This window comes from Betta splendens, chromosome 3 (assembly GCF_900634795.4).
Source record: "Betta splendens chromosome 3, fBetSpl5.4, whole genome shotgun sequence".
NCBI classification, from domain to species: domain Eukaryota; kingdom Metazoa; phylum Chordata; class Actinopteri; order Anabantiformes; family Osphronemidae; genus Betta; species Betta splendens.
In genome coordinates this window covers 3345270-3364869 of record NC_040883.2, presented here as the reverse complement: position 1 = coordinate 3364869, position 19600 = coordinate 3345270, and the positions used below count along the sequence as shown (strand labels likewise).

The following is a 19600-nucleotide window of genomic DNA, read 5'->3' as shown; positions in this document are numbered from 1 at the left end:
TGGGGGAGTTTGCTCATGAGGAGTGGGTCAACGTAGCGGTCGACTGGTGCAGAAGTGCCCATAGGGTCAAAGTGCATCAAAATATTAAGTCAAGGCTACGAGTTGCTTCTGCTCAACAACAACTCAAAAGGAAACGCTCATTTTCAATAGTTTACATGATTATTTTACCAACAGGTTTGTCTGTGTGTGTTTGAATGGACACAATGGCTGCGAGTTGTAGATCACAGCTGTGAGCAGCACATCGCACCACTTAGTAACAACTGAGCCGTCTGGATGGAGCAGCGGGAGGTGATGAGGTCAGGGTCAGTCTGGGGTCGAGTACAATGCTCCCCCAGAAAGCACAGTTAGCTCAGCAAGTGAGGAGACACTACTGTATTATCCTACAGCCTCCATCTATGTCACGCATGTGCGGGACACATACACACCCAGCAGAACTACGCCGACGTGCCAGGCCACAAAGTGCAGGCGTTGAGGAAAACAACGTAAACCCTTGGACAGTTTGATGATAGGAGTGACATTAAGTGTGAACTCACATGAAAATAGTTATCTCCAAGGTCACATAAGCAGAATAATTTAGTTAAGGAAAAAAAAAAATCACTACATGGCAGGACAAAGTTAAACTTAAACTTTTTACTATTTTTTTACTATTTGAGGGGGTTTGAAAAAAAATGTCTCTTCAATTATCTGAACTTGCAGTTAATTATAATGAAGGCAGTTTAAAGTTTCTAACCATTTCAAATAGATAATCCCATTATTCACTAACTTTGTGTAGTTCACTTGTCAGGTGCATTAAGAAAATCTCAGTGTTTAAAAGCCAAAATCATTTATTAAAAAAAATTGGAACCTTATCCACATGAAATTCTGGGACTAAAGTGCAAGTAACAGGGTGCTGTAGAGGAGCTTCCACTCAGTGACTGATGAGCAGAGAAGCTGCCATGTTCTTGACGATCGAGGACTTCAGCTGAGGAATGAGGCTGATCTTCATCAACTTGCTGCTGGAGTATTTGCTCTTCACAGCCTGCAGAGGAAGAAAGGGGTTGTTTAATATTCCAAAACAATTCTATAACCTGCACTTATGGCAACCAACTTACCAGGAACTTTGTTTTGCCCTCATTCACAGCATTAATGTTTTTGGCAATGTGCTGCATGATCGGCTCCAAGTGGGCGTCATTGTACGTCGAGTAGTGCTGCTGCGTTGGCGACTGAGGCCACAGGAGAGACGGTCGAATGACTGGCAAAAAAGGGAACGCTCAATTGGTTCATTATCCAAACTTACCCATGGCCGCTCTTCAAGCAGCAACTGGGAAAGACACAGGGACGCAGCAGCGATTTCAGAGGGCCGATAGTGGACCATGTCGTAGTCAAGGAGCGTGAGCTCCATCAAGTACTTTGCCAGGGTGTGGATCCCTACGTCACACTAAAACAGACAAAACCCACAATATTTAACAGTCCAATAGGTTCTGAAACACTGAATTGGTGGCATGAATTAAAGCCTGGAAAAACACAATAAATAGAAAGAACAGACTCACGTTTGCCACCTTTGAAGCCCGTCTGAGGAAGTGTAGTGGGAGCGGACGCCCCAGTTGGAAATTAAGCCTCTTCAACAGCACTCGCTCCATCTCCAGTATCTGAGCCGTGGAAAACGCGTTGTCCGTGACGTGTGCGAAGTCTCCCACCTCGGGCGCGTACATCTCCTCGTACTTGCAGGCCACCAGCATGGCGGTCACGCCCACGAGCTGCAGCTTCCTGCGAGGCACCGGCTGGACCTGCAGCCCGGCACGGGGAGCGGTTAGAGCGAAGGAACGGAACAGAACCTTTAGACGGGTCTCACCTGCAGGAACCGGTCCAGGACGGCAACGCTGAGGTACAGCGTCTCCTGCAGCAGACGGAACATGGCGTGAACCTGGACCAGCCAGTCGACCAGAAGGGCGCGCATGCGTTCGGTGATTTCGTAGCCGCGCATGTAGTTCGCGCGCACGGCCTGCTGCACCTGTGGAAGTGAACAACGCTGCAGTGTCACTCACAAAACAAACGCAGCGGAGTTCGGCTGAGCGGAGGAACGCAGTCACCTCCAGGGTGTGCAGGTAGCTATAAATGTCTTTGACATATTCAGAGCAGAGCTGGGGCTCGTCGGCGTCTTGCGCGTCGACATCTGGAACATCTAGCAGAGTCTCGGAGAACGCCTGGCACAGCTCCTGCTCCTCCTCCATGGACACGTCGGCCGGAGCTTCTGAAAGCGAAGGAAGTTCTGCAGCGACTTGAACCACAGGTGCCTTCACTGACGCCGTCTCACACGCTCTGGCTGTGGTGCCGGCTGGTCCGGCCCTCTGAGGAAACACGTCAAGGTCTTTAAGCCACAGCTGGATAAAAGGTTTTAAAGGTTTAATAAAGCATTAGCATTAAAAGTGTCACCCCAGAGCCGTAAGTCCACATAGAATACAAGTCAAGGCAACCAAGGTGTGTTTGTCCAGGTTACCTTGTTGGTGATCTCTCCTAGAGCAGCTCTCCTCGAGGCTGCTGTGAGTTTAGGCATCTTTACTGGTTTATCAGCAGGTGGGAGAGGCTAAAAGAAAGAAAAGGGGCTTTAAAGGGCTCATAACTCACCTGCAACACAAAGGTCAAGCAGGCAGAGGGGGTCATGTTTGCTAGCTTAACTATGCTAACCAGCAGACAAACCCCAGGAGCGAGCAACTAACAGGGTGAAACATAAAGTAAGTTACCCACCAGCAGCCGAGCGTCCACAGACATGTTTCCACTGAGGCGATGATAAAACAGCACTTTAATTAAGCTCCAACAAATAACAGCTAAAACACCAGGAACCAGCAAAACAGCTGCGAGGGTCAGCTTTCAAATAGAGCTCTGTCAAATCTGATTGGATAAGGCTTTGAGAGGCCGTTCCTGATTGGCTGACAGAGGTCAAGAGTAAACTACCACAGACTTTCTGATTAGATGCAGGTATTATTTATGTACAAATATGAGTAAATGGAAACATGATGCTCATTCGTATCCTCATCTATTTTTGATAAACTACCATTTGCTTTTTTATTCCATTCTTGTAAATGACAGATGAAATTTTTTTTCATTTAATTAATATGAGACAGAATGAACTGTTTCAAGCAATCTCTCTTATAACAGACATTTTAGACATATAATAAAACTACCAAATATAGCAAATTTTAACTTTACAAAACATATTTACCAAGTAATATTAGATGTCTTTATTAGTCTGTTGTGTGGCACAGATGTTGGGCAGGTTTCACACCCCACATACCCCATAATACCAGCTGTATTATCCACCATTTGCATATGTACCTCATAATGATGGTTATAATTGTTGAGCAGCGTGTCTTTTGTGCTTCTGATACAGGTTTCAACCACCAACAGGTGGTAAAATCATTCATATTGTGGCTCTGGTAGTAGTAACCAGTAGATATCGTTACACTGGATTCACTGGTCTTAAAATGTCAAATATATTACTCCTGTAACACTACCTGAAGAGAAAACTAGTTGATTTGCAATATATTAATCTAGTACTACTCAAATTCTTTCAGAGTAGCAATATACACAAACCAGGAATAATATAAATAAAACTGCAGTCAGTGTTGGTAACAAAGCTGTAAAAGCTCTGTGTTTAAAAGTTGTTTCGGCCAACCGATTCTAAAAATGCAATGGTGCTGATACTTCACCCCAGTTTAAATTATTGCTAAACACTGCACACTATGATTGCGTAGTAAAAGGGGTAATTTGACCCCCCATACCACAACCATCAAATCAGGCTCAAGAAACAAGAGTCACAAAGAAACTTTATATAGTTTTCAAGTATTCAAAACTGTTAAATAAGTACAAGATGTGTTCACATGATTTACATATTGGACAATATATGCACTGCCCATTTTTAATTCTCTTTACATGTTTCCCACTACCCACGTAACACACTAAAATGTCCGCAAACTATTCACATTTGTTTAGCCTTTTTCTAACTTTTTCTTTTTTTTTAAGCTTTTTCGATCAATTAGAAAACTTGACAGCTGTCTATTGGACAAAGACCACACAGATGGTACACCTGAACAGTTTACAGTGTAAAGGTGGAGATGTCTGACGAGAGGGAAGGTCAAACTGAGCCATGTTCAGAGCGGTGATTATCTGCTGGTGATATGAACAGTACGTATTAACACGAGAACAGTGGGTTAACATTCAGTCTCAGTTGATCCCTTGATCTATTGGGCAGTTCATTTACTTCCACACAACAAAAGTAAAATATACCGAACGATTGACAGTGGACTTGCTTCAGTATGTCCAGGGGAAGCAGATGGCTTACCAGGTTCACTCTTCATTTGATTACTTTTTTACGAATTTGGTCTAAATGTGTCAAAAAGCTCTTTAAGGCACCTAATGCTGTTGGATAGTTACTTTTAACAACTTAGCAAAATAAAAAATGTAAATGTGCTCTGAAGAAAATAAAACATACAACTTAAATACACTAACGATGACATAGATAAAATGCGCATTACTCGTGTAACTTGTTTATATAATTTGGGTCTGTTAAATTTAATGCTCCCACCGTCCACCAGCAAAAGTACACAGCACAGAAATTCAAAGTGATGGTAAAGAAACAGAAAAATAGCACCGCCAAGAACAGAAAACATAATTTTTATGCTAGAAAACAATTTTAGACTACAAAACCTTCTTAAAATGTGTTGATGGACATGTGTTAACTTTAGGCCTGCGTAAGTATTTTACAATCGATTATTCATTAGGACATGCAAGGAAATTGTGAAAAATATTGCATTTTCAGTTTGCCTAAGCCCAATCATGAAACATAATTTGCTTTAAACATCCTATTTGGAAAATTAAAAAGAATAAAAAGATGAATTTGCCTGAATTTGAAATGTTTCTAATTGAGTGGAAGGACAATCGTAGTCCTGTTACTTTTAGATATTTAGAGAGCATATAGGTAGCCTTAATGTAGATGATCTCGTTTATGCTTTCATTAGTTAAAGTGTGTCTATGTGCCATGTTGTCATTAGCTCAGTAGCTCAAAGCATACAAAAAAAAGATCTGACTGTGCTTTAATTTCTTGGATTTGATCTCAAATGGATTGTTCTGTATTTTACGTGCAATGACCACAAGTCAAACAAATGACACTTGAGCTTCACATGCATTAACTATTCCATCTTTCCTTTGTTGTCAGTGGTCAACATAAATGAGATTTCAGCAATAAGTTTCTTAGTATGTATAAATATTTTTAACCAGAAAAACTACTGGGATAATGACAGCATGGCAACCTGAGCCAACTGATATGATTGGCCTATTAAATAATGCCTCTGAACTAATCAAACCATTCTGCGTGTTCAGCATGGTTTGCCACACAACAATTACAAACTATGAGACAAAACGTAAAGTTCAATAAAAACCTGCCTATGAGACAGAGGGGATAGTCACCAAACTGTACACTTTCTACAATATCCATGTCCATTATGAATATAACAAGTGCATTTACTTAAAGGAATAGTTCAACGTAAAACAAATTTTTGTTGTTCACTTATCAGGCCAAATCATTCAACTAAATTTGACTAATTTTGGCAAATTTCTCACACTTTACATTTAGCATAGGTTGCAGATAAGATGCCAGACAAAAATAATGGATAAGTAAACTTTAGCTTAAATAGAATTGATCTTAAAACTAAAATTAGATTCCATGAACACCACTTAAGTGAAAAACAGAGATTTGTTTTAGGTTAACAGCACCCTCTAGCAAGGTTCATTCAGATTTAAAATTTTTCAGCAATTATCTGTTTTTAAATTACTGTACTTTTTTTTTTACATCAACACAACAGTTGATTAGCGAGTCATCTTTATTTACAGGGAAAACTGTGAGTGAACAGCTCCACAGCTTATGCATTGAGCCTCAGAGACTGATCCTCTCTCCTCCTGGAGGAGATATCAATGTCAATGGAGTCTTTTCCCACAATGAGTCTGAGACGCTTTGCTGGAGGAAGTGGAATGAAATCGTCTTCAAACTCATTGTCAAAATAGTCCTCGTCATCCTCCCCTTCCTCATCATTGTCTTCCTCAGATGAAGGCTCCGCCAGGACCTTTTGAGTTCGATGTCCACCATTCCTTGTGTCCAGACTCTGACCTGTGTCCCCATTAAAGGACACTTGATCCGCCTTAGTCTGGGATAGTCTCCGTGCATCATCCTCTCTTTTCAGTTGAATTTTCAGTTTAGTGGAGTTACTGTGAACCACAGGGGCAAAGCCATTGTTTAGTTTTGCTATGTATGAGCTGCCTTTGTCCTTATCGTGGTCCTTGCTGAACTTGATGCTTATTTTACTGGAAGAAGCAGAGTTAACTGCAGAGGCTGAAAAGTTGGAGGAGCCAATAGGATCATGGGCATCGTTGGTCTTGCTACTGCAGCTGTCCCTCCGCCGGCGGAGCGTCAATTTGGGGATGCCCGTGTTGTTTTCCAAGATCAGCTGGGCATCATATCGAGTGATCTGACGCTTCTTCTTCCCCTTGTCCTGTGACCGGCAGCCAGTCTTACCCTTGTCCCTGTGCAGAGGTTTGCTGCCGTTTGCCACCCCATGGTAGTCCCTGTGTCGGTCGGCAAAGCTCAAGAGCATGTTTCCACAGTCTGAGAAGTTAGCAGTGTGGCCACCAGCCACCGGCATGAACGGCTCACCATACGAGTCCTCACATTTAATTGTCCGCTCGGTCCTGAGCCGTGTTAGTCGTTTCCGCCTGGTGCACGTGCCTCTTACCGTTGGCTGTTCCAGTCCCACTCCATGATGAAGATACTCCTCCATGTCTGCTGGCTCTGTTTTAATCACCACTCCACCAGGCACTGGGAGTAAGCCATCCATGGCGCTGGCTTCCAGCTTAACACCAGTTCCGGTTTCCTGGACTTTTCCAAGTGTCCTTGTGGACCTGCGAGTTCTGTACATTGAACACTGGCTGGCCTCGCTGCTTTGTACAACGGTTAAGCTGCCATTTTCCTTGGCAGCATGGCGTGTGAGGCAGCCTCGCTGGCCTAACGTCTGCTGCACCACTTCCTGTCCATCCTTCTCCTTTTTGACTGTGACACCTTTACACAGTGACACCTTTGAGTCCCTGAGGCCCAGCTGGCAAGTCTCTCCCTTGGCCAATGCCTTGGGCTCTACACCCCTCCTGCGACTCCGCAACTGGACTTTACTTAGTGAAGGCTTGGATTGGGATTTTAGTCTCTTTGGTACCCTGTTATTGTTTACACGACCTTGTTTTGAACATGAGGTAGTAAGGGCTTTTGATAAAGTCTGTCTGGTTTGAGTCCTGTTTTTATACTTTAGGCCTGATGATGAGGATGATGATGAGGATGTTCTTTTTGTGGCAGCTGGAGAAGAGAGAAAATGTTTTTTAGAAACACGCTTCAAGGTGTAAAAAAAATTAAATTTTGTATATACATTACAAATGAAAACCTACACATTCACCAACCAATGTGCACTAACTTACTACAAAAGGTAACAAGCAATATGTTATAAGTAAATCTTACATTGATGAGTTTTTGGCATTTCCTGAGAGTCTACATCAGTGTGAGAGCCTACAGAGTGACTGTCTGAACTCCGGTTCCCTTCCCCCAGCTTCTTCAGCCTGTTGAGACGCTTGTCTGTCTCCCGTAAACCATACTTGCTGTTGATCACTGGCACTTCCACAGGCAAACCAGCTTTGGATTTGAAAGCACCAGTACCGCGTCTGCTCAAAAATAATAACAGAGAAAACTTTAGCATTGTACGTTCATCATATCCTGGCAAAACACTGATTATCAGGCAAAGTTTTCTTTGTTAATGAAACCTGTTCTATGTAAACGCATGCTGGAAACGCACTAGAAGACAGTCTGAATATTTTGACTCTTTTATTAATGCATTGTCACACCTACCGTTCGCAGGTATAGCATTCACAAAATTCATTGTTCTCCCCAAAAAAACCATCTCCATAATAACATGAGATTTCTTCTCCTGGTTCAATGTCCCTCAGCACTTTCACACAAGCTGTGTCCCTTCCTGTCGATACAAACTAAAGAAAAAGAAAAACAGTAACAATATAAGCATAAATGTGTTCATTGGTGGACTAAACAGCAAGCGAGAAAGAACTTTAGGCAATCTACCTTGCAGTTTGGTCGACAATCTGAAAAAAAGGGGACAAAAATAAAAAAAAGTTACAAAAAAGTGTAATACAGTTTCATCTTAGTACAAAGGCAGACATCTGGGTGTAGTTATATTGTAACAACTAATATCTGGAGGCTGAGAAGGCCAATACCATGATTGATGAAGGCAGCTGGTCCAAGCCAGAGCTGTGCACAGTTCTTGCGAGTTGAATACATGACGCTAAAGTCATTCTCTCCATGTCGAAGAAGCAAGTTTTCCTCGCTTTCTGAAAGTTCAGCTATACATCCCACCAAGTACTCGATCTTGTCGTTTCTTTTCCTACAAAACAATATAATGTTAGGGTGGTTGTGGGTTAACGGGTGTCCTACTGATTAGATGACAGATGACTCACCATTCTTTTGTTGCCACAATTTTAGCCCCATTTTGCTCTGATGAATATCGATTACAGGGGAGAATCTCAAATCCACTGTCTGTAGCAAACATCCTCAGATACACAAACACCTGTGCAGAAAAGGCCAACCATGAGCGCTCTCACATTTTGTTATTGAACCAAATCCAGGTGGACCTATGATTATAATTACATGTTGCTTGAAGAGCTTTTCTTGAGCTTTTGTCCTGTGGAGAAAAAGATTCCGGGACCATTCTCCAGATGTCAAAGCCCTGTAAGCCTTCTCCAAGTTGTCATGTTTCTTGAAGCGTTCAATGATCTCTTTTAGCTCTTCCTGTCTTCCCTTAACTGGTCGAAATCTGAAGGGGAGCATTGGAAAAAACATAATCAAATAATCCATCAAATAGGACACTTTAAAAACACTATAAAAAGGGCCTCAACGACTACAGAAATTAATCTGCTGACCTGACGTTCATTTTGTGAGTTTGAAAGCCCAGATATGGATCCAGGATGAGGCTTGTGGTCAGATCGTCATTCTCGCATAACTCCTTGGCAGTCATTCCTGAAGAGGGCACATAGCGCCTCTCTGCCTCCAGACTGGCTGCATTAAACCCTAAAAAAGAAAAATTGAGTTCGACCATATCCTGACGCTAAAATATGTCATTTCGGAGGAGTTCATAAATTTCTAAGTGAAGAGCGTTTGACTCACTGCGGCTACATCTTCGGTTTCTGGGGTGGGTTTTGCTGTGTCGCAGGGATGCACGCTGTGAATGCTGAGAGCGAGTCTGGCTCTGACCCACAGGTTGCTCGCTGGTCAACTTGTTTCCGTGTCGTCTGCCATTTAATACCATGTTCTTGGATTCGCCCAGCCACTTCATGCCCACAAGCCCCCTGGTCCAGGTGCATTTAGTCTCCGAGATAAAGGAACGCTACTGAGGGGGGGTCTAGAGTTTAAAACCTACAGACAGAGCAAAAACAACATTACTAAAAACACAGTAGGGAAATGAAGGTTACTTAGTAACTTTCAATATTTCCTTCTACAAAGTTAGACGGCTCTAAAGATAAACGAGACAAATAAAACTTTGAGGCTTTTAATGGGATTTTGTTATTTGGACTAAATTCTAAGCTAATGAGAACCTTATTCACACATGCACTGCAGAGAAGGAAATGCTTTGCTAAACAGAATGATCTTGACAACACATGGGTGCAGTTGGACAATATGTTGACTTCTAAAGGAAGGGAGACTGGACACAGCTATTGCTTAGTACATACTGTACAACATGTTAGTGCAAAAGGTGAGACGTATCAGTCAACGTAGCCACCGGTGGCTTTTAACTCCACTGTAGCTTCAGGCTACGCACCAAGCAGGTTGAAGTTTAAAATGACCCTGCAGCGCCGCTTAGTGGTAACCCCGCATAAGGCACTGGCTGCATTTAAAGTGCAACAGTCCAGGCTATATTTTTTATGTGTTGGTGGGTTAATCGATTTGCCACATGATCACAATAAACCCTTCAAACCATTTCACATGTACATGCATGTATGCAAACACTTTTAATATACAAGTATTTTAGTAATTAAAGTCCAAACACCTCGCAAGAAGCATCATGCCATTTGTAATCAATGCATAAAATGATGGCATTTAATTTAGAAGCTATAGTTTATTAGGCCTTTATTAGAAATCGGGAATCGCTGGTGAAACCCGGAAGGCCACCCCGGCCGCTGCAGCCGAGCCTTTTATCATCATAGCTTGCATTGTTTGCTAACTGCCGTATCTCCACCCATTCACTTAGATAGCATCGTGCTAACAAGGCGATGGCCGTGAAACAAACGCCGGCAATATGCCATCATGGCAATTTCCAACAAGCAGTCTGTCGTTGGTAACGACCACACAAATATCAGCAATGAATTCGAACTTCTACATGGATACAAAAACATAACACAACAAACCTGGGGACACAAGGTTATCGTCGTTAAAGCATTTAACCACAGTATTACGTTACAAAATAACACACCAACTCGACGTCTTGTGTGGCTTCGGAATTTACATTAGCATTGTATTTACAAACCAACTGTCAAATTTAGTGGCAATTCTCTGGTCACTTTAAAAGACAAAACATGATCATTTACCCTAAGTTTTTACATACATCTCAGATTATGTTTGCTAGTCGATAATGCCCACTAGCATCAAACTTCAGCAAGGTGCTAACTTAGCTTCCCCGTCAGCTGAGACGAATAAAGCACCGCAACAGAAAAACACTCAGTGCAGTTACCGTATCTCTCATTAACGATAGAGTTATTTCGGACGTCCACCAAACAGTCGACGACGGCAGCGTTAGCCGAGAGTTACCTGCACACATGCCCCAGTGACAACGTTAGCAAACGTTATGCTAACCAACCTACTAGCAAAGCAATGGAGCACAGCTGCTAACACTGTTTTAGCATGAATTGTTTGATGTGGAAACCATTAGCTAGCGTAACAGGCTAAATCTGTCGTTTGAAAGCAAAGTAAAAGTTAGTTCGCGTGCCTGCACCGTGATAGATACGATCCGCTGCGGTGATGGGATCAAGCTAATAAAAGGTGCCTGAGTGCAGGTGATGTTATTTATTATACAGATAGCAGTAAAGTAGCAGTGAGCTGGAGACAGTCTCACGCGTTGGTATCGTTAAATGCCCTGGGCCGACAACAGAAACAGAACGAACACACAGGATACTCACTACTTGATTTTATCAACGGTCACGAAATAAATCACCACTCCCTCAAACAAATCCAAATTTGGCACGAGACTCCTAACGAAAATATCACAGGAAACACATTTTTTTTACAAATTAACATTAAAATTCAAGATGGCGGCCTATCACAAACGAAAGGGAGAGTAGGGCGCAGCACAGCGAGCCTGAAGAAAATAGATCCAGCAAACACACTGTCGTTTCCGTTTTCTGGGATCCCAGATGAGAAACAATAAACGCGGATGCGATCTGTACGCTGAAAAGTGGTCGTTGAATGCACATTTTCATGCATTAGGTGACAGATGTCAAAAACGTTGTTGTGCCAATAACTGTCGGATGTACACAAAAGTAGTGCTGCATAAACAAACCTCTTTACGCTTCCCAAAGAATCCAGCGTTATCGACATTACAGTGGGTTCTCCTGGATCTGCTGTCAAAAACCTTACAAGAACAAGCTAGAGGAAATTAACTTTCAATTACAGCTATACTTAAACCAACATCACTCCTTCAAGTACTGTATCAATAGTTGACCCCCCCACACTGATCCCCTGTAAATAGGCACACATGCGACTGAACCTACCATAGAATTTGGCTGCATAGATCTACCTTTTGATATTAGTCTAGGTTAAGTGAATGCCAAAACAAATATTCTTTCTTATTTAAAACATCTTATTTAAAGCAATGAACACAGCTGTTCAGCCTTTAGTGTTGTTAGATTTTGCAGTGTAAAATAAAAATACTTTATTTGTACTATAGGTGTAAATGAACTATACATATGATGCATAGAAGCAAAAGAGCAGAATAGTTTTGGTTAAACAAACATACAAAGATGCAAAGTATCTACAAAGAAATGCAAAATGTCCTCAAAAGATGGAAAACAAAGAAAACTACAAATGAAAACTGACCCTGAGGAAACAAGGGAAACAGCCGTAAAGAGCCTACAAACTATCACAACATGTTATAAAACAGTAATAATAAAACAATAAAAACAAAAATAAAACAAATATATCATTTTAGATTACTGTGCAGTGTTCCTAATTTATCAACCAAACTCATTGTACCTCTTTTTAAAAATATGATGCATAAAAATAACCCTGATTTTATTATTGTGGCTGATTAATATTCACATAAAACAAACAAACAATTTATTTGCCCGAAACAACTGAAGATAATAAACAAGTTTTGTGATTGTTTCAACAATTCAATGATTTGAGAACTGCTGAAACTTTGGTATTCTGGAATGTTGCCAAGAAACAACTACAGAAGCTTGAACTTGGTGGGCGTAGAAATTTGCTTTTTATTGCATAGCCTACTCTAACACAGTGGTTAAAAATGTGTGGGCTGTGTTGCACCACTGCATGTGTCAGGACGACAGGAAGACAGCTACCATGGAAACCACCTAGATTCCTTATCCCTCTACCAACCTTGACCTTTTCCCCTTTGTAACGAAGACTGTCTAGTCAAGGTTTACATATTCATCTATACACTGTTTAGAATAAATATTCTGCAAGTTATACACATTAACCACTATACTACACTTATAATGTCACAAGGTCACTGACATGAAGTGATCTTGTCATCACAAGGATAATAACTTGTATTATATGATAATTTCAAACTATGAATGAATCCAGTGAATCCTTATTTTCCTACTGTGACATAAAATGGAAACTGGGCAATTCATATATTACTGATTCAAAAATAAACAACACTATGCATTGAAGGCAGAGACAGAGTTCACAGTGTTATAGTGACATTTTAGTTGGAATAATATGAATGTATGAAAACATAACAACAAACATTAAAAAAGGTGGAAATATGGCAGATATGGCATATTTTATTATATATATTACATACGATTATTTAATTGTTTTTTAAATATGTGTATTGTGAACAAATACAATAATTCTATTGGCACAAAAGTAAAAAAGCGTCAGGCGATAAAACTGCATTAATCCCGGATAGTACAGGCCTCTCGATAGACGGCAAATGCTTTACGTTTGGACGTTTCTATTTACGTAACAGCAATCTACGTCACTGAGACGTCCGAGGTTAAAGTTGAAACGTGACGTAGTAGGCTCGTGGTTGGAAGATTCGCGGGAAACGTCCCAAAACAAATGGGTTCCGAGGGACACGGGAGTAACTTCGTCTACAACTCGAACTGTTAGCCGTCTTCTTTCGTGCCCCGATTTAACGTCCGCGGGCCGTTCTCAGCGACCGAATACTACACGAAGAGGGTTCAACAATTAGCTACTTCAGGAAACTCCGAGCTAACGTGTCTACAGGCGCTAATCTGTTAGCTTGGTGCTACCACCTGCCTAAGACCTTTGCAGGTGCCAAAGACTCCTCGTTGTTCTCTGTTCGTCTTGCGGCAGAGTTGACGTTGACCAGTGAGATGGCAGAGAGGCCGGAGGACCTGAACCTTCCCAACGCGGTCATCACTCGCATAATCAAAGAGGCGGTGAGTACAGAAAGATCAGACGGCGATCACGTGCTCAAAACCTCATCCACTGTGATCAGGCTCAGTTTAAAATCCTACCCACCTCACACAGTAGCTTTACAGTTTGAAAAAACGACATAAAAGTTATATCTATCTAGCTATTAAACATGATAGATTTTAAGTATAGTGATGATGATGAAGAGCTGTATATAGATTTAGCTTAGGGTCCTTTTATAACTGATTCATTTATTCATTGTCTTTTTCTATGCAAATTTATGAGCAGATAAACATTTTTCCCAGCTTGGCTGCGATTTCTTGTGAAAGGTGAATATACTGTAGCCTTGCGATAACTCCTCCGCACCGTTTGTTTTCAACAGCTCCCAGATGGGGTGAATGTGTCCAAAGAAGCAAGGAGAGCCATATCCCAAGCTGCCAGTGTGTTTGTGTTGTATGCAACATCTTGGTAAGAATAACACGTCTATTAACAAACTGTCCCACACAGTTGAGTATTGATTCACAAAACCATTCCTATTAGCATGGTGTTATGATTAACATAATTAATTTCTCTACAGTGCAAATAATTTTGCCATGAAAGCCAAGAGAAAAACTTTGAATGCAGGCGATGTTTTGGCCGCGATGGAGGAGATGGAGTTTGAAAGATTCCTGGAGCCTCTTAGAGAAGCTTTGGAAGGTCAGTGCATCAGTTTATCTTAGAAGAAAGGTTGACTATAAAAGAACTACACATTACTGATTAGCTGTGAATAAATTAGTAGAAATGTCTCTGTTCTATTGAGAATGAGGATAATATTAAAAAAAATAAGCATTAATCTGATGTTGGCTCATCTGAGCTCCTTCCCACTTAGTGTTTTTATGCCTGTGAAGAATTCCATTTTTATGAATGTCAGATCTGCCATCAAAATTAAATGTCAGTTTTCTTTGATTTCAGCAAGAGCTTAACAAAAGCTTGGCATTCATAGTTAAAATTTACAAAACAACTGCTAGTAGCATATTTACTTAGATGAACAGTGAGGACAACTAGAGCCAGTCAACAATAGTTCCAAAAGACACTAACAGAGAGGTCGACACCGACATCAGCATGTCAACATGAATTCTATCAACTAAAAACCACGCTGACATTACTGTAAATGTTCTATGGAGATTGTGATATAATGAAATGCAATTCATCTATTGATGGTGTTTTTGTTTGACTACAGTGTATAAAAAGGGGCAAAAGGGGAAGAAGGAGGTGTCTGAGCAGAAGCGCAAAGATAAAGAGAAGAAGGCCGGCTCTGACAATGATAAGAGCAGGGAGGAAGAGGAGGAGGATGACCACATGGAGGAAGAGGAGCCACCTGAGGAGGAGGCTGAAGAGGAGGAAGTAGAGAATTGACTTGTCGCCGCAGAGCTCTGATGACAACAGTGTCAAATCCTCAACATCGGTTACTTTAATGTTACCATCAACTGGTGATGAAGCATGTAAGTGGCCTTTTGGCGTCATAGTCACTGTGAAGAATTGATAATGAGTGAAATTGTGATGAATGAGATGAGAGTCTAACTTCTTTGTGGTGTTGAAAATGTCTTCCAGCCACATATCAGATAACAAACATCCAACACAAAGCACAAGGAAACCACTCATAAAACTATGACATGCACTTCCTGACCATTTGTTAGTCCGTTTTCTAGTTTTTATAATTTTGTATATACTTGCATTATGTTTTGATACACTGTTATTTTATTAGAACTGGATTTCTTTGCAATAAAAAGCATAATGCAATACACAGTGACTGATAGTGTCTGGCTTCGTTCTCAATTAATAAATACTTCTACAAAGAATTAAGAAAAATAAAAATTGGCTACTTGAATAAATTTAAAACAGGATTCATCAATTCAACTGCTAAGTTTAAAATATTGTCATATGTTACAATATGGTACAAGTTCTAGATGCTCGTCATGTCTAATTGTTTGATGAAATGCATTGAATGAGTTGCAAGGAGTTAAATCACAAGAAATCCTGGGTCAGTACAGTAAAACCAGTTGCACTAGCGTACATACACTGTTGAGATTTTTAACCATTTATACTTTTGCAGACTTGTATGACATTTGATAGTTTCAATAAATATTTTATACAAGTGTGTTGATTCATAATCTTGTAAACTTGTTCCAGCACTCAAGTCTGGCTCCAATTTATTGCTAGTCTGTCTAGTCTATAGTCTGGTGGATCATGACATAACATCCATTTATCAAGAATTTGAGGAACATAGAATTATAACCCACATAACTAGGGTGACCCAATACTCTAAACCGCTACAACAGACTAGATTTTCTCTAAACTGGCAATAATTTAAGATTCAAAAAGCCGCATTAGTTTATAATTTCCATAGAACCAACATTGGAGTACACACATGCTTTCCAACTTGTATTAAAAAAAACCACCCTTTTGAGTACTGCACCACTTGGAGCCATGAGGGATCTTCATCAGGCAGGTTTTACATAAATTGAGTTTGTGGGTGAGCTACATAGGTCTTTCAAATTAAAAATTTTTTGAGAAATGTTTGCAGCAGTTACACCATTACTATGTTTATGCAAGTGTATAACACTACATGAGTCAAATAACACTAAACATTGAAACAAATACAGGCCAACAAGGTTGAGTTTCAGTATTTTATTTCACATCCATTTACTCAGATGGACACTCAACTTTGCCACTGTTGATGTCGTCGATGACATCATGGGGAGCACGACCATCAATTGTGCACCCGACAGACTGAGCTGTGCCCAGGATCTCCTTGATGGTTCCTGAGGAATGGCAAATATACATTTAAAAGTGTGTCATGGCTAGCAAATATGTTACGATATTGTCAGTATTGATTATAAATTCAGCCAAAGTGTTCCAGACTTTTCGGCACAGAGCTGCCCTTTTGTTTGGACAGCTCTGTTTCCTAAAGCCGGGTTAATCTGAGCCCCCACTGGATCATACTCAGTCACTCTGACAGACAGGCATAGTGGCGGGAGGCTCAACGCTATAGATATTTAAAATGAAATTCAACTCAGGTGATCTTACCAGAAAGCTCTCTGGCAATGGAGCGGGGCCTCATGACGCGAGCAACGCTGACAATCTCATCAAAAGTCACGCTTCCACTGTGCTTAACTGCAAGATAAGGGGGCAACATGTAGTCCACCACATTTATCTGGTTTAAAGTTTAAAAAGATGACTAAAATAAAACAGCAGCCACTTACTGTTCTTGACTTTCTTCCTGTCACGAGGAGGCTCTTTAAGAGCCTTGATGATCAGAGCAGATGCAGAGGGAACCACTTCAATCTAAAACAAGACAAAAAAAAGTGTCACACTAACTGAACAGCAACAGACCAAGTTTGTAAATCCTGTGAAGTTTCAATCAAGGCATTATACTGCAGCTCTACTACATACCGCTGCCTGTCTGTTCTGGATAGTCAGCTTCACTGTGATCCTCAGGCCCTTCCAGTCACCGGTGGCCTTGGCAATGTCATCACCAACTTTCTTGGGAGACTGGAAGAAGAATATGCCCCTTTAAACAGCATGTAAAGCACATTAAAACTACAACCAAAACTTACACTGGCAAAATCTGTACTATGACGTTCATCAAGTTCAACACCCTCCATTTTGGCAGGTGAGCCACAGTTTATGTTCCAAACTTTCGGCACAGAGTCATTGTCCATTAGTTTGAGCAGCCCTGTTTCCTAAAGCTGGGTCAATCTGAGCCTCCACTGGATCATACTCAGTCACCATTAGACAGGCATAGTGGCGGGAGGCTGCCTCCATTTGTCCAAATATTACTTAAATACTCACCAGACCCAGAGGTCCAATTTTGGGGGCCAGGGCTGAAGTGGCACCAACTTCTCCTCCTGTGCACCTCATGTACACTAAAAACAATGAAAACAGCCTACTTAAACCTTTTGGCTTAAAGTACAGATTACAGTACTCATACACAGTAATCCTTGTTATAGCATTGACAAAAAGATCAAACATACACAAATATACACAAAGCAATTAGAATGACAGGTCATTAATCACCCCTGTGGTTTAGTAAAATTATAATTATAAATCGCATGCAAATGACTAGCGCATACTTTTAAACCGCTTCTACTAATTAGAACCGGCACATTATAAATCTTAGCAGCATTAGCTTAGCTCGCTGGATGGTCTCACGTGGCGACATCAAAAACTTCCGACCGGTAAATATTAAGTTACAATCACCATACTCATTCAAGATATCTGCCAAAAGATTATGCCCTCAAACCGTATTTTGGGCTCTAAGCCGCATTTTATGTCCCATCTTTACCGTTTCTTGCCGTTCACAGGCCGACACACATGGAGGCGGCCGCCACAGAACAACGACTCCATCTTGGCTGTGAACAAGCTTCAGCTTTTTTACCCACTTGACAAGAAAAACATACCAATCTTAACCTCGTTGGGGTCGAATTTGGGAGGCATGATGCTGCTGTGGAGGTTGAACTCAGTTCAGCTCGGTTGGTGAGGGTGTCGGATGAACCCGGGTTCGGGACGACCGATTACTGTTGCACCTTCACCGCTAAGGGGAGAAAGAAAGGCCGTGTGGCAGCCGAGGAGGGATTTATAGATCCGCTAAGTATCGCGAGAGCGAGACTTTCAGTTCTCGTTCTTACGTAATAGTAAAAGTGTGGGTGGGTGCATTATGCAGCGTATTATAGTAAGGTATTTATCATATTGGATAAATAGAGGCTAAAATAAAACAATATTAACATATAAACCGTGAATCGTAAATGCAAATTATAATACAATTTACTATTGCGTATATGCGCATTTTCTTGTTGTGAGCAAAAACACAACTAAAAAAATACATTTACATTTCATCATTGGCATAAACGATAGAAATCAAACAACATATTAAAGTCGAATAAAATGTACAGGGGTGATCATATATATTTATTTTTACAAGACAGGAGACTGTAGAAAAGTCTCCATCTGGAAAATAGTGGTATGACATGTGACCTGCTCCATTATGACAAGTCGTCCAGGTCTGACATTATAATAACCACTTCTACAACATAACAACAACATGTCACCCTTGACCTAAATTTTTGTTCCCTCATCACATCACTACATTAATTAGGCCCAATGTACATCCAGATGTGCAGCTGTGCGTATGTGTTCTAACCTTTAGGCAATAAATGTACGTTTAGTACTTTTGTTGAAACATTTCGCTTATCAGAGATTTTGCTTGCTTTTACTGTAAAGGACCTTGAGCCGCTCAGAGTTTTGTCTGTGGTGGAAAGTTATTTTCTATAGTGGTTCATGAACTCAGAGGAGGCCAAAGTGCTGCATGTGGGTGATGAGTGGATGAACATCCTCTGTAGCAGGACAATGGGCCTGAAGCTGCTCGAGTGCTGCTGGATTATAAAAGTATTATGTCACTACTGTAATGTATATTAATGCTGGTCTGTGTCAAGATTCCAAGTTGTTATTGTTTTATCATGGCTACTGTGCAGCGCTTCTGCATCTGTATGTAGAAACAGTGTTTTCCTGTTTGATTCCTGGAGGACTTTTTGACTCAGAACCTCTCTACAAGAATAGCAACAGAACACAAGAGGGAGTAAGTGGGTGAGAAGCAGAGATCATCACTGTTGTGCTGTTTAATATGCATCATGAAAATCTGTGATAGAAGAGTCAGAATTTCACAACTCCTGTTATGAAAGGATAGACTTATCTGCGATTTCCGAAGCTCCCTAACATTTACAGTGAATGCTACAGTTGAATAATCATTTTTAATGAGCTCGTGTTTTTCAGCTCCTGTTATATGACACACAACTTTTCTGGGCTTTAGGTTCTATTTTTTCCACAAAGTTTTCAATGTGTGGTTTAGAGTTTACTGTATCTTGGGGCTCACAC

At 40.9% G+C, this 19600-nt stretch overlaps 4 protein-coding genes and 2 non-coding genes across 11 annotated transcripts; 1 reads left to right on the top strand and 5 right to left on the bottom strand.

The window, feature by feature from the left end:
- Nucleotides 1-806: 806 nt before the first annotated feature.
- LOC114852063 (G2/mitotic-specific cyclin-B2-like) lies at nt 807-2884 on the bottom strand. Of its 2 annotated transcripts, none has more exons than XM_029144111.3 (8): nt 2725-2884; nt 2477-2563; nt 2070-2327; nt 1832-1990; nt 1530-1766; nt 1277-1417; nt 1092-1231; nt 807-1018 (listed from the first exon to the last, which is right to left on the bottom strand). In XM_029144111.3, the coding sequence occupies exons 1-7, from the start codon at nt 2746-2748 to the stop codon at nt 1115-1117; spliced, it is 1023 nt and encodes a 340-aa protein (XP_028999944.1). In that variant the 5' UTR covers nt 2749-2884; the 3' UTR covers nt 807-1018; nt 1092-1114. The 2 variants fall into 2 exon arrangements, with proteins under 2 accessions (XP_028999944.1, XP_028999943.1); XM_029144110.2 differs by having other exon boundaries at nt 1092-1202.
- A 901-nt stretch (nt 2885-3785) lies between these two features.
- kmt5b (lysine methyltransferase 5B) lies at nt 3786-11779 on the bottom strand. 4 transcript variants are annotated; one of them, XM_029144109.2, is made up of 10 exons: nt 11625-11779; nt 9239-9487; nt 8995-9142; nt 8723-8888; nt 8533-8642; nt 8293-8459; nt 8141-8160; nt 7913-8049; nt 7529-7728; nt 3786-7369 (listed from the first exon to the last, which is right to left on the bottom strand). In XM_029144109.2, exons 2-10 carry the CDS (start codon nt 9405-9407, stop codon nt 5895-5897), a joined length of 2592 nt encoding a protein of 863 aa, XP_028999942.1. In that variant the 5' UTR covers nt 9408-9487; nt 11625-11779; the 3' UTR covers nt 3786-5894. The 4 variants fall into 4 exon arrangements, with proteins under 4 accessions (XP_028999942.1, XP_028999938.1, XP_028999941.1 ...); XM_029144105.3 differs by lacking the exon at nt 11625-11779 and adding an exon at nt 11245-11470; XM_029144108.3 differs by lacking the exon at nt 11625-11779 and adding an exon at nt 11055-11215.
- A 1515-nt stretch (nt 11780-13294) lies between these two features.
- Nucleotides 13295-15479, top strand: pole3 (polymerase (DNA directed), epsilon 3 (p17 subunit)). Its single transcript, XM_029144114.3, has 4 exons — nt 13295-13716; nt 14073-14158; nt 14268-14386; nt 14910-15479. The coding sequence occupies exons 1-4, from the start codon at nt 13651-13653 to the stop codon at nt 15083-15085; spliced, it is 447 nt and encodes a 148-aa protein (XP_028999947.1). The 5' UTR covers nt 13295-13650; the 3' UTR covers nt 15086-15479.
- Nucleotides 15480-16342: 863 nt separating this feature from the next.
- rpl12 (ribosomal protein L12) lies at nt 16343-18290 on the bottom strand. Of its 2 annotated transcripts, none has more exons than XM_029144112.1 (6): nt 18130-18290; nt 17522-17595; nt 17123-17221; nt 16933-17014; nt 16757-16843; nt 16343-16491 (listed from the first exon to the last, which is right to left on the bottom strand). In XM_029144112.1, the coding sequence occupies exons 1-6, from the start codon at nt 18164-18166 to the stop codon at nt 16373-16375; spliced, it is 498 nt and encodes a 165-aa protein (XP_028999945.1). In that variant the 5' UTR covers nt 18167-18290; the 3' UTR covers nt 16343-16372. The 2 variants fall into 2 exon arrangements, with proteins under 2 accessions (XP_028999945.1, XP_028999946.1); XM_029144113.2 differs by having other exon boundaries at nt 18015-18155.
- On the bottom strand, nt 16579-16705 carry LOC114852843 (small nucleolar RNA SNORA65). The gene has a single exon (XR_003785466.1). It is a non-coding gene; the product is annotated as a small nucleolar RNA SNORA65 (small nucleolar RNA).
- On the bottom strand, nt 17355-17481 carry LOC114852844 (small nucleolar RNA SNORA65). The gene has a single exon (XR_003785467.1). It is a non-coding gene; the product is annotated as a small nucleolar RNA SNORA65 (small nucleolar RNA).
- Nucleotides 18291-19600: the final 1310 nt, after the last annotated feature.

Excerpts from the sequence above, each read along its gene's own strand:
- pole3 (XM_029144114.3), top strand. The coding sequence starts at position 13,651 with ATGGCAGAGAGGCCGGAGGACCTGAACCTTCCCAACGCGGTCATCACT. Across the intron at positions 14,159-14,267 it reads GTGTTGTATGCAACATCTTG|TGCAAATAATTTTGCCATGA; the intron begins GTAAGAATAACA and ends ATTTCTCTACAG. Across the intron at positions 14,387-14,909 it reads TCTTAGAGAAGCTTTGGAAG|TGTATAAAAAGGGGCAAAAG; the intron begins GTCAGTGCATCA and ends GTTTGACTACAG.
- rpl12 (XM_029144112.1), bottom strand. The coding sequence starts at position 18,166 with ATGCCTCCCAAATTCGACCCCAACGAGGTTAAGATTG. Across the intron at positions 17,596-18,129 it reads CCCCAACGAGGTTAAGATTG|TGTACATGAGGTGCACAGGA; the intron begins GTATGTTTTTCT and ends CATTGTTTTTAG. Across the intron at positions 16,492-16,756 it reads CATTGCCAGAGAGCTTTCTG|GAACCATCAAGGAGATCCTG; the intron begins GTAAGATCACCT and ends GCCATTCCTCAG.
- LOC114852063 (XM_029144110.2), bottom strand. The coding sequence starts at position 2,748 with ATGTCTGTGGACGCTCGGCTGCTG. Across the intron at positions 2,328-2,476 it reads TAGGAGAGATCACCAACAAG|AGGGCCGGACCAGCCGGCAC; the intron begins GTAACCTGGACA and ends GTGTTTCCTCAG. Across the intron at positions 1,019-1,091 it reads AGGGCAAAACAAAGTTCCTG|GCTGTGAAGAGCAAATACTC; the intron begins GTAAGTTGGTTG and ends CTTCCTCTGCAG.
- kmt5b (XM_029144109.2), bottom strand. The coding sequence starts at position 9,407 with ATGAAGTGGCTGGGCGAATCCAAGAACATGGTATTAAATGGCAGACGA. Across the intron at positions 8,643-8,722 it reads AAAAGCTCTTCAAGCAACAT|GTGTTTGTGTATCTGAGGAT; the intron begins GTAATTATAATC and ends TTTTCTGCACAG. Across the intron at positions 8,050-8,140 it reads ATTGTCGACCAAACTGCAAG|TTTGTATCGACAGGAAGGGA; the intron begins GTAGATTGCCTA and ends CTTTTTCTTTAG.